This window comes from Leguminivora glycinivorella, chromosome 1 (assembly GCF_023078275.1).
Source record: "Leguminivora glycinivorella isolate SPB_JAAS2020 chromosome 1, LegGlyc_1.1, whole genome shotgun sequence".
Taxonomy (NCBI): Eukaryota; Metazoa; Arthropoda; class Insecta; order Lepidoptera; family Tortricidae; genus Leguminivora; species Leguminivora glycinivorella.
In genome coordinates, this window is record NC_062971.1 from 13,409,348 (window position 1) to 13,426,026 (window position 16,679).

The 16,679-nt window shown below is 36.6% G+C and overlaps 2 protein-coding genes across 2 annotated transcripts; both read left to right on the forward strand.

Annotated features, from left to right (window-relative positions):
- Nucleotides 1-317: 317 nt before the first annotated feature.
- LOC125227912 lies at nucleotides 318-2,057 on the forward strand. Its single transcript, XM_048132318.1, has 2 exons — nucleotides 318-459; nucleotides 593-2,057. Exons 1-2 carry the CDS (start codon nucleotides 423-425, stop codon nucleotides 1,867-1,869), a joined length of 1,314 nt encoding a protein of 437 aa, XP_047988275.1. The 5' UTR covers nucleotides 318-422; the 3' UTR covers nucleotides 1,870-2,057.
- Nucleotides 2,058-11,701: 9,644 nt separating this feature from the next.
- Nucleotides 11,702-15,498, forward strand: LOC125227849 (transient receptor potential channel pyrexia-like). The gene is made up of 2 exons (XM_048132228.1): nucleotides 11,702-14,680; nucleotides 14,827-15,498. The coding sequence occupies exon 1, from the start codon at nucleotides 11,702-11,704 to the stop codon at nucleotides 14,624-14,626; it is 2,925 nt and encodes a 974-aa protein (XP_047988185.1). The 3' UTR covers nucleotides 14,627-14,680; nucleotides 14,827-15,498.
- The last annotated feature ends 1,181 nt before the right edge of the window (nucleotides 15,499-16,679 follow it).

The window sequence follows — 16,679 nt, forward strand, 5'->3', positions numbered from 1 at the left end:
TGTCGAAAACAACTTATTTTTTTTTAAACTTAACTTTATAAAATGTTATGGTGTAATAGTTATTCTGCAAAATGTCTTTCATATAACTATGTACTTCGATATTTTATGGGTGGATACGATTTAAAAAAACCGGCCAAGTGGTGTGTGTAGCAGCAAATATTTTTCAATTTATACACCTGCCAAAATTACAGTTAAATCAACCTATCTCAAAAACTATAAGAGATGTGTGTTTCAATATTGTACCTAAATATCCCATTATATTTAACTACACGATAAGGATACTGTAATAGGTAGATTACACTCTCTGTTAATGAAGTGTGAAATTTTATGGTTATTAATACTTTTATCATTAGCAATATTTTTGTCCACTGTAAACAATCATTAAACATTTGAATGCGAAAAGAGACTAAGTAGGTAAAATAATGTGGCTTCAATTTATTATTTTATTAATGTCATACGGTAAGACGTACATTTTATATTACCTTTTACATTTTAAAATCAACCAATATTTATTTTATTTTTAACTTGTTAATAAATTGCAATTTATATATTTACGAGTATATGATATTTAAATGAATTTGTGTGATTACAGCTGGAGAGCTTTTTGCATCTAAACAGGTCGAAGTAGAAGCGGATGTACAGATGGACCCCAGTTTTATTGAATTAATAAAACAAGGCCTTGATGATGAACTGGAATTAGGATACTTTAGAAGTCAATCGGATGGCGATGGTCCTATAATGGAGATAATTAAAGACAATGCTTTACATGAGCTGTTAAGAGAACATTTACCAGAGATAACAACTGGAGGTTATTCAATATTTGCACAAATAAATAAATATGAAGAGCGATCACAGCAGAAAGGCATTGATAGTATTCAAGCTATTGCAGATCATGCGCAAAACAGTCTTAACTTTTTAAAATCCGATTTTATTCCTATAGTAAAAAAGACAAACGCCGATTATATTATAATGTTGAAGAAATACTTTTCAGACCTTGGCAGGGAAAAACCTGTTTTCGAGGTAGATAAAGAATATATGATTTTAGATATGATTAACGTTGCTTGTATGATTAGAATGAAAACTCACAAAAAACTCTTGAAGAGATTGTTGGCTTTAGCTCAAGGCACGACAGAAGATGAAGTAGAAATACTATCTGATACGCTTCGCATATTTAGTGATAATGATAAACGGCAGGAAGTGAACTTCATGTGTGCGAGTTATAAAATTTGTAGACCAAATCCTACATTCTCAGAATACCTGTTTAGATTACTGGAGAAAGTTGTGAACCTGGACGATGAGCAATTTCAATATTGTATTATAAGAGTTTCAAAATTATTACTTACAAAGCGGAACTTTTTTGAAAGCGTATTACGGGAAAATATAGTTGCTTTTTTGGAAACGAAATTCCATGATATGTCTTCAACAGAAGTACAAGAAATGAGACGCATTATAGCATTTTTACATTCTATTATAATTCGACGGTACAAAATTAATCACACCAATGATAAAAAAATACAAGACAAGGCGAAATCGGCATTTATAATTTTAGACATTGTGGATACTGCCTTTGGAATAGATGGCAAAGATGTATATGGTACTCATATGGAGAAATGGACTTCATCAATCGCAGATTGGGCAAACAATATTATGAATAACATAGACACGACATTATATGACTTAGTACAATATGTTTTTGAAGCCATGGCTTACAATTTTTCAAAGCGAGCTAAAGAAGAAATAATGGCATTGGCAGATATACTTTTTTTTGACACTGTCACAAAACAAAACGCAACGGAATATTTGTTGACTGAAGGCTCAAAGTTTGTCAGAGGATTACTTCATCCACCAGAGCCGAAAAAGCTTTGGTAAACCGATTTGATACGTGTGTTTCCTCTTTTAATACCTATGTGTTTCAAATATATTTATTTTAATGTAATAGGCTATTAGACTCATATCTAATTTAACGCAATAAATGATTGTCTTCTGTAATATTTGACATAAGAAACCAATATTTAATGATTTTGGGTATTAAATGTGTACGACGACGTATCTTTAATTCAAAACTGTGAGTATTTTTTTTAATTTTGGCCACCGAAACGCTGCAGGCCGTGTAGTGACGTCATAGAATTCATGACATTAGGACCAGGTTCAATTGCCTCCCAGTCGAGATTAGTCCCGCTGTACCTTACTTATTTTATTCAGGTATTTCATTATTCGGCTCAGTATAAATCCTTTAAATATGCGATAGAACACGCACATTGTGGTTTGTAAGTTATTCACAATGAGCCGTAACTAAACGGACATAGAGGTAAAAATTATATGTCCATAAAACCTTTTCTGTCTATAGCAGGTGGAAATCATGTGGTCATATGTGCCCTTTCCCATCAAAAAGTCCCACTTTGTCGCTTGCCATAAGAATGCCTTGACAAATGATTTGTATGATGATACAAGCAAATCTGTTGCTTCGGATAAGCAGCGTACTTAGTTGACTAGACTTCGATAAAAAATATTATTAGCTATTTGTTTTAGGGTTTGGGGCACAGTGACGTTTTCGTTTCTAAAAAACACCTTTCAAAACATTAACATTGCACAGTTCTCACCTTACAAGCTTCCAGCGGAGTTGATGGGATCATCTAAACAGCAGGTCATGGACCGAAGGAATGCGCCACAAATAGCGGCAAGTAAACATCCGTAACGGATTTAGAAGTTCCTTTGTGATTTGCCTGAAATATTCCTTACCTGTAGAGAGATCAACCAAAAATGAAATAAATGTTTATAAAAAGCATAAAATACTATAAAGGAATAAAGTATATAGTAAGGTCAGTGCGGGCAAGACCGGCATAGTTTATTTGAAATAAAGTTTGAGTGGTTAAAACTCTATAATTAATGTAGTCTGGCGTAATGCGCATGGTCCTATGAGATAGCAAATATTATATTTTACAAAGTTTTTATAATATTTTGGTGAAATAAGGTACTTTTAAGTGATAAAAATCACATTTTATAAGGCTCGGCGGGTTGACCGTCCCCGCGCGATGAGTACAGAAAGACCGTCTAGTGCTTGTTATCGCGTAATTTCATATGAGACTAGGTTCCAAAATCATGATCATTGTTATTTTACGTAATAACAGGGCAGAATGTGCTAGATAATTAATAAAATAACGTTGAAATTTTGAACATATAAGCATTTTTCTATTTATAAGGCAAGACCGGCATAATTCCTGTAGATGGGGTTCATAACCTTTTCTTTTCAGGTCCAGATATTGCATAATACTGTTTTTCCAACGAACACCTGCGATACAATAGGCTCATATAAATCCAACTACTTATCTGTTTTTGAAACTTTCATTAAGAAAAGTATCTTAATATCCTATTTACGGATATTAAGATACGTGAATTGGTTTGGTAACATTTCTTAGAAATGCTTGGTTTTTCTATAGTTACTACCAGAGTTACCACCTACCTGAGCTACCACCCCTGAAAACATATTTGACGACACCCATGACGACTTTTTGTCAAAGTGACAGACAGCAATGTCAATTACGGTCAGGTAGCCGTAAATTAGTCGGTCAAAAGTGTCAAAACCGTTTTAAAGGGTACCCATACGGTCCCTGTTGGGTAATACTGATTTTAAAAATAATGACCAACTTGAAACCCTACTTTCTTTTGAAATATTTGTCGCCGCATGTTGCACAATCTACATATACTTAAACAAAAATAATAAAAAAACGGGTAGAGCTTACGATAATTCTACCAACTTAAATATGATGATGAATAATGCAGTGTAGGCTTACTTCTGTTCACCTCTTATCATTCTTCACAACCACGTCACATATATTTTATTTTTACTTAGTACTTTCGAATGATTTTAGTAACACCATACGAATCATTATCAAAACTGTATTTCGAAGTTATATTCAAAAACGGTACAACTATCATAAGCCAAAAACGTACCTATATATTGATATTGTTTACACTCGACTTATTTCCAATAAAGCCTAAAAAAGGTTGGCAAACTCCTTGTTTATCATATGCCGGTCTTGCCTTTCTCTTTTATGCCGGACTTTCTGACTAGGCACAATTTCTAAGTTACATATTTCAGAACATAAAACTAGAAATTGAGCGCGTTTTGAGTAGAATAATAGTAGTCAGAAATAACGGTTATTAAATAACTACGTTACATATATGATATACAAATATTCCGACTGCTTCTATTTTATTTTAATTTTTTGCGAAACCATGTTGAACTCGATGTTCGAGTTCGAAACGCGAATCAAGTTTATTGTTAACTAGTGTTCGTCCTAGGGATATGTATTGAAGACCAATGGATTAAGGATGAAAAACTGCTATACCTCCGAAGGTGTGAGAGGCGTTGATATATAAACACAAAAGTTATAGTCAATAGACGGTCTTTCCGGGTAGACGGTCTTCCCCACACTGACCTTACGACACAAGTCCGGAAAAGAGGGAAATAGTTTCTCTTAGCATGTGTTTTATACGTCGTTTTTCAGTACACATGTTCCTTGAAAGTTTCGACACTTTGCGCACTAGTGCGGGAAACACACGACATATGTATTGTAATTGTGTATTTTTATTGTGAATGACTAATTAACCTTCAATAGCTTTTGTTAGAGTCAATAAGAGGCAGGTAGAAAATATCAACAAAAATAATAATAAATAATAAGCAAGTGAAAACAACGGCGATAGGGTATCTAAAGTCAATTATAAGCAGACAGTAATTAAGTTTATAAGCACGACATAATTCGAGTTAAATTCTTTTTCTCAAACATGGTATGAAATATTGATGTTATGTGCCTTATAATTGGCAGCGAAGTATGACGTTGCAGGTGCGGCTAGGACGATTGATAGATAATGGAATTTCATACAAACCTTGCAGGCCAAGGCCGGCAAAATCCTCTTTTTTAATTTCCAAACACAGATAATTGTGACATAACATCCAGGTATTTAGCCAATTAAAAAAAAAACTATAAGGGGCTTTATAGACGTGCCGACTGCAACTGGTACGGGCCCTAGACAATATTTGATTTTGGGTGCGTTTTCATACAAAAAAAATATTTTTTCGTTTTTATTTGAATTTTTTTTTAACTTTTTGTTTTTTTATAAGCGTATACGGGGTATCAAAGGGGAACGAAAATTCGATTATTTTTGCGCTACGACGCACCGTTTAGGAGATACAGCCATCCAAAGTTACTATTTTCAGTAGACTTTGTTTATTTCATACCATGTTTGAGATATAAGCACTATACATACCTCGGCGGGAAATGGGGTTGCCCGCCTCAGACCTATCCGTCGTCTATATGTCTTCGGCCGGCAACCCCCTTTGTCCCGGCCTCTGTAGTAATGTACTATTGTCGAACTGTGAAATTAATTATCCACTGGTGGTCAAGTACGTACTTATATGAAAGAGGCGCGTTCCTAGCACACAGTTTAAGCTTGTGTAGGTGAACGCGTACTATGATTGTATGAGTGAAATATGACAGTAATATATATGTCGTAGTAAGATAGATAAAGCCGTTATATAGTTATAACCCTAGGAATATTATTATACGTCGTAACATAGTTAAACGAAAGAGATTAATTGCTATCTTACTAGGAATATAACTATAATACGTTACTAGTTTAGTCATATAGATATATGCAGCGCCGGCCCGTGCACTCGATCAGGGTAGAGCGAGTTTGAGTTTCGGCGCCCTTGGAAAGAAGTTTTACGATGTAGATAAAAATACCGCGAGCATAGCAAGCGAAATTTTTTTCATAGTAATGACGTAGTTTGATGATTAACGCAATACAGAATTTATGGATTTTATCATACGGAGTACGAAAGGGACAAGATTTGAACTTTCTCAGTCGCAGACTTGAAATGAAAACGCGAGCGCAGCGAGCGCGGAATTTTCCCTAAGTAACTAAAAGAAAACTTATATAAATAGTAAGCGCGAGCGAAGCGAGCGCGATTTTTTTTCTTGTTGACGCAATTCTCAACTCGCTAGCGGGAAGCAGCGAGCGTTCAAGCTTTGATCAACTGCAGAACTGCGGTCTTTGGCATATTTTGGGTTATTTTGACTTCACAGGGCGCCTATTTTCCCGACCTTTAGGCCTTATATTTCGCGATCACTATAATTTTTATAATACTAAGAATTAGAAGACATTAACTGCGAACTCGATCGTCACCGTCCCACCCATTTCGGTATTTTGCCACTAAATGCCCTTCGGGATCTTAGTCCTTTGAAGTTCGCTCATCATCTCCTGTGACTCACAAAATTGCGCCTCTCTGAGACGTTTTGCGCCTTTGGCTTTATGAGGAACTCCGCTTTGGACTATCGGATGAACTCCGCTTTAGACTCATATTTTTGCATTTGGATAACGACGTAACTTTGTCGTTGGGCCGCACAACAATGTGGTTCGACAAGGGCTAGAATCCTCCTTTTACGGCGCCCTAGCAACAGCGCCCGTGAGCGCCAATGAATGTTGGTATATGTCGGCAATGTGGTTACAACTTTCCAAATGAATAATAAATCTAGATTTTCAATAGCTGGATTAATTCCCGACTCCTCTCGCCATTTTGTGATATGTGCGCGCCCACGCCATGTATAATTTTTTTGTATGGATTTTTCCACATTCTCGATTTTGGCGCCCCTTTACCATGTGGCGCCTAGAGCGGCCGCTCCACTCGCTCTACCCTTAATGATATATGACTGGATTCAGTTTAGTGAAATGATTGTAGGCAGCCGCTCCAGCTCTACCCTGCGGCGGTGCGGCGGAGGTGCGGCGTTATAACCCCCTAGGGATATAATTATATGCCGTAACATAGCTAAACAAAAGCGATTACCATCTTACTAGGAACATAATTATAATACGGTATTTAAAATTGCAAACGGGACTTAATCGCGTGTTACTATGTATTAAGTCCCGTTTGCAATTTTAAATATGTGTAAAAATCGTAAAAGTTTAAATCAGTGTTGTTTTATAATACGTATAGCGGGACGATTTGGAATAACAACACCGTCACTGACGTTAGAACAAAGTTTATTTTGTATCGAACATAGTACACAAGGTTTGGTTACTAAACAAACGAATCCAAGCTATATTAGTTAAAACGTAACAGTTAGGGCATGCTCCCGGTATTTCTCGGTTCTTGATTTCCCGGGAAATCCCGGTAATTTTATGGTGGCGAAAGAACCGGGACAAAAATTTAGGAACCGGATTTGGATTTGTGCGATGGCAGTTTTAATTTAATCTGACAAGATAAACATGATATTTATCGCAAATAGTGCAATTTGTAGCACTACACTGCTACAATTATACTACTGAACTTAATCCTGTAATATAACTATATTACTTAACTAGAGACGTATTATAATTATATCCCTAGACTAAGTTTAATCCAGTGATATAATTATATAACTAAACTAGTAACGTATTATAATTATATTCCTAGTAAGATGGTAAGGAATCGCTTTCGTTTAGCTATGTTACGGCATATAATTATATCCCTAGGGTTATAACTATACCTCCGCCGCACCGCCGCACTCCTGCCTAGAATCATTTCACTAAACTGAATCCAGTCATATAACTATATGACTAAACTAGTAACGTATTATAGTTATATTCCTAGTAAGATAGCAATTAATCGCTTTCGTTTAACTATGTTACGACATATAATTATATCCCTAGGGTTATAACTATATAACGGCTTTATCTATCTTACTGCGACATATAGATACATTTTCCCTGGCGTTTACGCCAGCTAGTAACAGTATACTGAAATGAAAGACTATACGGTAGAGGCTCTGGTACCCTAATACATAATTAAATGGATATAAATCTACACAAGGTTGAAAAGATTAAGATTGTAACGACGTGCGCTCCGCTCCAAGTTCCAGCATTCAATACGGTGTGAGCGTAATTATTGCAGATTAGTCAAATGTAGACCAACTCAGTTGACGTATGACGGCTATTATTTACAACTTTAATAGTGACCCTGGAACTAATATCTTAATTAAAATAATTATATCTTGTCTTTATTGTCTATGTAAGGACTAAACAATCTTTGTTGTTGAAAACATAATAAGCAAATTAGATAGTACATACCTTTTGGAGATTAAATTGTCATAGTAACTACAGAGGCGGTTCAAGTTCCAACGGCAGGCAATGCTGCGCGGGCGCAATTATTGCAGATTAGTCAAATGTAGTCCAACTCAGTTGATATATGACGGCAATTATAAATTATAACGTTAATCGCGACCCGGGAATTAATAACTTGATTAGAATAACTATAGCTCAACAACTTGCTTTGTAATAAATAATATAAAGCCTTTTATTTCCTTATCAGAGTTTACATGTATGATTTAATATATATATATCTCTAGTTTATATCAAGGACCCCTGTCGGGTATAGGCCTCCTCCATGATTTTCCATTTATCTCGGTCTTTGGCCTTAACTGGCCAACTCTCCCCCGCTATTTCTGTAATGTCTTTTGACCATCTTGTTTTTGGTTTTCCAGGTTTTCTCTTTCCATATGGTCCTGGCCATTTGGTGATTTTACTAGTCCATCTGTCGTCAGTCATTCTCGCTATGTGGCCAGCCCATCTCCATTTTTGTTTCAGTATGAACTCTAATGCGTCTATGAGCTTTGTTTTTGATCTGATGTGCTTACTATTAACTTTGTCTTTTAGTTTTATATTTAAGATGCTCCTTTCCATACCCCGTTGACATGTTCTAATTTTTCTTTTGTTCTTGTCAGTGTGCACCCAGGTTTGACAGGCATATGTCAGACAAGGTAGAATGCATGTGTCCATTACTGTTTTTTTCATGTCTAGACTGTAGTTTCCCTTCAGTAGCTCTTTGAAACTCCAAAACTTTTTCCAGCTGATGTTGATCCTGCGATCTATCTCTTCTTTGTTGCTATCAGCGTTAAATGATAGCTTTGTAATAAATAATACCGGTTCTTTACTGTAAGGTGCACCGGGGCAATTTCGTAGTAAGACAATGTCAATATCTCGAAATATTTTACATGTATTACAGTATTAACAATATCTCGTCTTCAATTTAAAAAATACAAAAAAATTCGGTCACGTCATCTTTTATTTGTATTGTGTACTATAGTGCGTCGGAAATTCGGTATGCATCTGGTTAAAACAGAATTTAATGAAAAAATATTGACACGCTTAAATCAAATTATTTATTTTTCAATCATAAAATGCATTACGTTAAAGTTATTAAAACATTTTCGATATCTGCGTATGAAAGTTATCATATGGTGCTACTGACGCATTTCCATTATAAAAATATTTAAGGTGGTTTGAAGAGCACACTGCTGATGTATGAAATTAAATAATAATGGTTTTATTCAATTTAAGATATCAAATCAACACTGCAGTAATTCACACTTTCGATATTTTGATTTTAAATTCCGTTTTTAGGGTTCCGTAGTCAACTAGGAACCCTTATAGTTTCGCCATGTCTGTCTGTCCGTCCGTCCGTCCGTCCGTCCGCGGATAATCTCAGTAACCGTTAGCACTAGAAAGCTGAAATTTGGTACCAATATGTATATCAATCACGCCAACAAAGTGCAAAAATAAAAAATGGAAAAAAATGTTTTATTAGGGTACCCCCCCTACATGTAAAGTGGGGGCTGATATTTTTTTTCAATCCAACCCCAACGTGTGATATATTGTTGGATAGGTATTTGAAAATGAATAAGGGTTTACTAAAATCGTTTTTTGATAATATGAATGTTTTCGGAAATAATCGCACCTAAAGGAAAAAAAAGTGCGTCCCCCCCCTCTAACTTTTGAACCATATGTTTAATTTCTAGGAAAATTGTTTTGAACTTGATAGGTTTAGTAGTTTTTTAGAAAAATACGGAAAACTACGGAACCCTACACTGAGCGTGGCCCGACACGCTCTTGGCCGGTTTTTGTTTCAAGAAAATGTACACCACTTTAATTTTGTATGAAGTGTAACTTCTACTGTACAAATACTGACCTAACCTAATCGTTGGGAGATTAAAGTCCTTTTGAATTATAGAGGACGTGTCTACTGTGTATTACCTAGATAGAAATAATAATTTAATCTTTTACGTTTCTGACCACGAACTATACTTATTAATACACATATATTTGGTAAAGTTATTCAGTGCGATACTTTTGGTGCGTTGTTTCATCCGCTGCTATTGATGCTGACTGTACACATCTTACGCAAAAACGTCTCATAGCATCGTAATACTGTGAAATAAGAGCATAGTGCCATATTTGTGAGAACATATGTTTGCACTTTAAATATGACTGTAAAGTAGGTACATGCCTATTTACTTGCAAATATTTAGATGCCAGGTTATTCCTTTTTTTAACTTTATTAGTATTAAGTAGGTACATTAATTTACACAAACAACAACTGACATTAAACAAGACAAACACTGAGTCCTGTTTACGTGTAATTGACAAACTTGCTTGGGCGCAAATGAAATGCAAACTATTTACCTACTCGTGAAGAGAAAAGTACAGTCTAGAATCTTTTAAACTAGAATTTTTGTTCACATTTTAACTTTGCACAGCACAGGTTAGTGGCGAAACCTGATAAGTTGAGCAAACTTGTTTTTGAAATTTAAACTTTGTGCAATCTGTAACGTTCTTATTTCAATAAAAAATCGATTTATCGGGTTTTACCTCTCTAATCCCTCAATGAGGAAGCACACTGACATTTTATCCCGCCAGGCGGCGCCTGTGCAAGTGTCTTAGGCATGTCACTGTCATTCATATTCAATTCAATTCAATCATTTATTCATAAATAATATGTGAGAGAGAGAGAAAACATATCATCTTCTCGCTCTCACGTATGGACTAATAGGGTGGCGCCATCTGTCATAACCTTTGTGTGCCTCCTCATTGAATAGTAGGTACTTGAAAAGAATATTTAGCATTGATGTCAAATACTAAGACTTATTAAGTTAATGGATTCATGATTTTTAAACCTATGCTGTCAGTAGTTATTACGTCTTATGTACACAATATTTTGTAAAATTGTTTTTCCATACAACTAATTGAATGTACATACACCTAATATTACGTTTGAGTGTACGTAAGTCAAGCCAGTGCCGGTAAACATTGACTTGGTGCACCGAGTACACACACTAAGGTTGACGATCTGACACATCACGTGGCCTGACGTTTGTCACAGGGCTAGGGTTCGGTGCATAGTATTTAGAGCGATTTTGGTTTTGATTGCTCCGCTTTGCCTTAAGGTTGGCATGAAGTCCACCTTTTGTAGATAAGTACTATAAGTTTTTCTTTTTTTACAAACAAAAAATTGCGTCCAAAATAAGTTGACAATGATTTTGACAGCCCCGCTGGTGCAAATGCGTGCAAACGTCAAACTTCAATGGAATGAAGCGGGGCTATCAAAATCGTTGCCAGTTTAAGTATATTGGTCCACTCTGTTGCAAGTTGGAAAGGTCGTCCGATGCAATGATTAAATTCATTTTATTTAGCTCTTGATAGAGATAAAACCAAAATAAATTTATCACACACAACGCAGATAAGTAATTTACTCAGAAATGCCTCAAAGTACATAAATAGTTAAGTGCCTACCGTGTGTGATAAATCACACATGTCAAAGAAGCATCAAGTCAAAACAAACGAAGATAAGAGATAAGGTGGCCGCCATTGTCTCAGTCGCACACAGGCCATGGACAATTTCGGTTACCGCGAGATGGCTTGGCCAGCCTCCTCCACCGCGTCATCCGCCCGACTATTATCTCGATCACGTACGGCTAGCAGTTTCAACTCCAGAAATCGAGATGAAGACCTCCCCTTCAACACTACCTACAGATACCTCCGGAGCCTCGATTTGGTTGAGGGTTCTCGAGAACAAGGAAAAGAGTATTTATTCGTCGGACCTTCTCCACCTGCCGAAGATATGTCCAATATGCATCAAAGTTTTGTGATTCTAGCCCCGGATCCAGAAGCTAAGTTGACAGAAGAAACTATCAGACGGGGTTTGTGCGAACGTGCTTTTACACTAGGTGCTAGCAGATTTTTTGATGACATCGAATGTGGGTTGATCACGGCAGATAATATAGAAGATCATATTTGTTCTGCTCCGGAAGGCGTAGTAAATTTGACCTTGTTATGGGCTGCATTTTTGTCACGGGATGATTTGCTGCCTTCTATTTTTAATGTTGGAGCGGATATTCACTCAGCAGAACCGATGGGTCTCACAGCTTTACACCTTGCTGCATTCAGCGGTGCTGGAAGATCAGCTGTGTTCTTGCTAACTCGTGGTGCCGATCCGGACTTTGCTCCTAAATACTTTGCCCCTCTGCATTGTGCTGCATTTGGAAATTCACTAGAAGTAGCTGAAATTTTGATTGCAAACGGCGCTTCTTTGCATGCAGTCGTACAACGAACTGGCTGTGAAGATAATCTCGTTCACTGCGCAGTAAGATGCAACGCTGTCGAATGCATGGAACTATTTATAGATAAGGGTGTCGATCCATGTTTTACAACATCAGGAGGGTTGAATGCTTTACATTTGGCAGCTGAACTAGGGTCACAACGTTGTCTCGCTTTCTTATTAAAAGAAACTAAGATTCCTATTAATGGAATGATAAAACAAAGAGATAGAGAGTGTACCGCTTTACATCTGGCTGCTGCGAGAGGCTTCTCTGACTGTGTAGAACTATTGTTATCGGAAGGTGCTAAGGCTACCACAAAAAATTATAAAGGATTCACTGCATTACATCTAGCTGCTATGTGTGGTAGTTTGGAATGCGTTGAATTGCTACTCAGGGATGGTAACGCTGACCCGAATGCAGAAGATTACACTCAACGTACGCCAGTGCACGCTGCAGTCAGTAATTCCGAACGCTCGTGTGATATCATTGAAATGCTCGCAAGTTGGGGCGCACAAATAAATAAGAAAGACATTAACGGATATTCACCACTACACACAGCGGCAAAAGATGGCCTAACACACTGTGTTGAGACATTAATAGTTTTAGGGGCAGACGTAACTTCAAAATCAAAGAAAGGGCATACAGCATTAAGTGTTATCGCAAGAAAGTCACCGAAATCTTTAGTATTTCTGAGACATAACTTAGACTGTGGGATTACTCTTAGTTATCCAAAAGAAAGCAATGAAGAAGTTCAAGTGGAATTTGATTTCGGTCGCCTTTTGAAGTTTTCTTATCCTCGCGAGATTACATACTTAAACAGTTTGATTGATGAGGGTCAAAAAGATATTTTGCTTCATCCTCTATGTTCCGCATTCTTGTTTATGAAGTGGAGGAAAATCAGAAAGTTTTATTTAGCAAGACTCATCTTTTGTTTTCTGTTTGTGTCCTTTTTATCAATTTATGTACTAACTGCTGTTCGTAAAACATGTAAGGGAGCGTTTTCAACAAAATATGGCGTAAAAAATGAGCTTTGTCAACCAGGATCGATTTTGGGAAAAATTTTGGAAGACAACCCGATACAATTCGAAAGATGGGTGTTGATGGCAATCACAGCTTTCGAGATACTACGAAAACTAACGGGAATAACTGGTTACTCGAGTTTTTGGCAATATTTTACTACGTTTGAAAACTTGATGGAATGGTTTGTCCTGCTGTCTGTGTTTTCGCTGTACAATATTCACAAAGATTATAGCTGGCAAAACCATGTGGGGGGTTATGCCGTTTTAGGGGCGTGGACAAACTTAATGCTTATGATGGGTCAACTTCCAATGTTCGGCGACTACGTCGCTATGTATCAAAAAGTTTTAAAGGAGTTCCTAAAGTTGTTATTGGCATATATTTGTTTACTACTCGGGTTCACTATTTGCTTTTGCGTCGTTTTTCCTAACGAAGAAATGTTTGCCAATCCGTTAATGGGTTTTATTAGCACAATGGCAATGATGGTCGGGGAACTAAATTTAAACATCTTGCTCAATGCTCCTGAAGGAGAAGATCCACCTTTAGTATTCGAACTATCGTCTCAAATAATTTTCATACTGTTTCTTATGTTTGTCACAATTATTCTTATGAATTTACTGGTCGGTATTGCTGTTCATGATATCCAGGGCCTGAGAAAGACTGCAGGCCTGTCAAAACTTGTACGACAAACTAAATTGATACTTTTTGTCGAAATGGGTATGTTTAGCTGCTGGTTGCCAAGATGTCTTCACAAGTATGTTTATAGAACTGCTCTTGTATCTCCGGAAGCTGGTAAGGTCATATTAAGTGTGAAAGCTCTAAACCACAGAGAAAAACGTTTACCGACAGATATTATGATGGCCGCTTACGAACTAGCACAATTAAATAAAATGAAAACAGGAAAGTCTGTCCAAGAAGTTTTGTATAAAAACAAATATTCGTCAAAGTTTAAAAAGGGACCAGAAATTGAAGACCAAAACTTCAATATAGAAATTAAAGGTATGCAGGAGAAAATAGACCAGACTACATTTAATCTGAAAAAGATCGATCAGGAGATGAGGCATCTAAACATATTATTGATGGAGCAGCAGACTTTATTGCAGAATTTACTCAAGAATTCCGAGAGAGCGACGTCTTACACGGCATCTACAGCATACAATGATTCTCCAGTTTTCTTTTCTTATGATCCTCAAAAATAGAGTTACATAAATTAGGCATTTCATTAATCATTAATGTTATCTATTACAGACCAGGCCCCGTAGCCGAATGGCATTTCTCCGACGCCAAACGAAAGCGATACGCCGCTGGCTCTGTCGCGCCAATACGCAAGCGCGATAGAGATAGATATCTACTAGCGCTTCGTTTCGTGAGCGATTGTGCCATTCGGCTAGCCACCCTGATAGTATTAGGTATGTAGTATTTATCTAGGAGTGGAATCTATGAAAATTATATATTGAAATTTTCAAAATTTTGCTGATAGTTTCTCATATGTACTATCTATCTATCTTTTCTTACCTAAGTATGTATAATACATATTATTATAGAGAATGTGTCTCAAAATCTGTTATTATTTCATTTTATATTTCTTTTGCTTTTAAAAGTTAATCGTGCCATTACACAGAGCTATCAATGGATTAAAAATTATCTTCTCTGGGCGCAAACCTTAATCATTGTGAAAAGCATAATTATTCCCTGTAGCGACCGTTGCAGACAGCTGCGGAGGTAGTTTAGTGTAATATTAATCGTCCAAAAATTAACAAGATTTTTACATAGTTAACTAAAGTGTATTTTTTATGCTGTTAGCTTTTTTATGTGCCAGACCTAACTAACTAACCGCATGGGAATGCGGATGCATCACACCTTCCTATTTAATTGCTTATAAGGACATCATGATGTCCATTAATTGTGAGTTCCATTGACTGCACGTACCAAGAAATCGTTCCAGGTAGAGCCAGGTGCAATGCGGGTAGTTAGCTATTGTAGCTAATCTAGTTCACACGTTAAAATGTGGATTTTTTCCATATAAAAGGGTCCTTATGCTTCAAGCCTAGTGTAACAAGGACTTTATTAAATATTATGGAAAAAATACCAGGATTGTGAAAACAATACAGAAGTCTTATTTATTACCTTCCTGGTTATATATTTACAACTGTACATACACTGTGGCGCCTACCCTAATTAAATTTCTAACTATCAAAATTCCTTTGCAGATATTCTTTAGAATAGGAAATTAACACCTCAATAATTGTTAATTAAGAACAGCACAATATATTCCCAGACACACCGATGTTCTTTAGTGCTAAAGTAAAAGTATTTTTCTCTAATAAAACCCATTTAGCCAATTCATTACAAATATGCTCTTTAAAGATCCAATAAATAAAAATCACGACCTGTCACATAGCTTTGTAATGGTACAAGGAGTAAAAAGTTAGTGCTGGGACACGAGGACTTATTAAGATTCCAACAGTAACTACCTACCATGAGTTTTATTACGTCACTCGATAACTTAAACGTCACTGGAAATGGCAATAATTGTCTGAAAAAGTAAACAGCGCTCCCAAATATTACAACTGTATTCTGAAACAAAAGAGAGGACTTTGTTTAAAAATAAAATGGCCAAAATGAAAGGGGGGCAAACTGTACCTAAATGTCAAGTTACTAGGTCAAGTGGGGTAATGAAGTCTGGCTCTGTCGCGTCAAATACGGAAGAGTGATATCGATATTAACGTAAGTGTTTACGTTTGTGCATTTTGGCTGCGTACCCTGGAGGCCTCATTCTGGGGTCCCTTGAGCTCCGCCATTAAGCAACACGACATGTCATGTCATCTACATTTCTATCTTACAGTTTCATAGCTTACTTAGTTTTGGTACCTCAGGTACTTTTACTTTTCCCTACACTACTGTTGATTAGCTGAATGCCGCGTACGCCAGAACCAGTCGGCGACGGACAGGCGTGAACCAGGCGCAGCCGATGACAATTAAACAAAAATGCACTAATGGCGTTGCCGCACTACCAATATGTGTCTACGTCCTGCAAAATGTCCCACTTTGTCGGTTGGCATAACATTTTTTACAGGTTATTCGTATTTATAAAAATACTAAACATGTCTGCGAGGCGGAAACGGCGAATTAGTATGAATGTATAGTCCCTGTTGGTAGAAAGCATATGAAACTTGGCATATATGTATATAGCTTATAGGTTTATAAGAAAAAATAGAAGTAGAAACACGCCGAGGTGTCAATGTTTCCCCT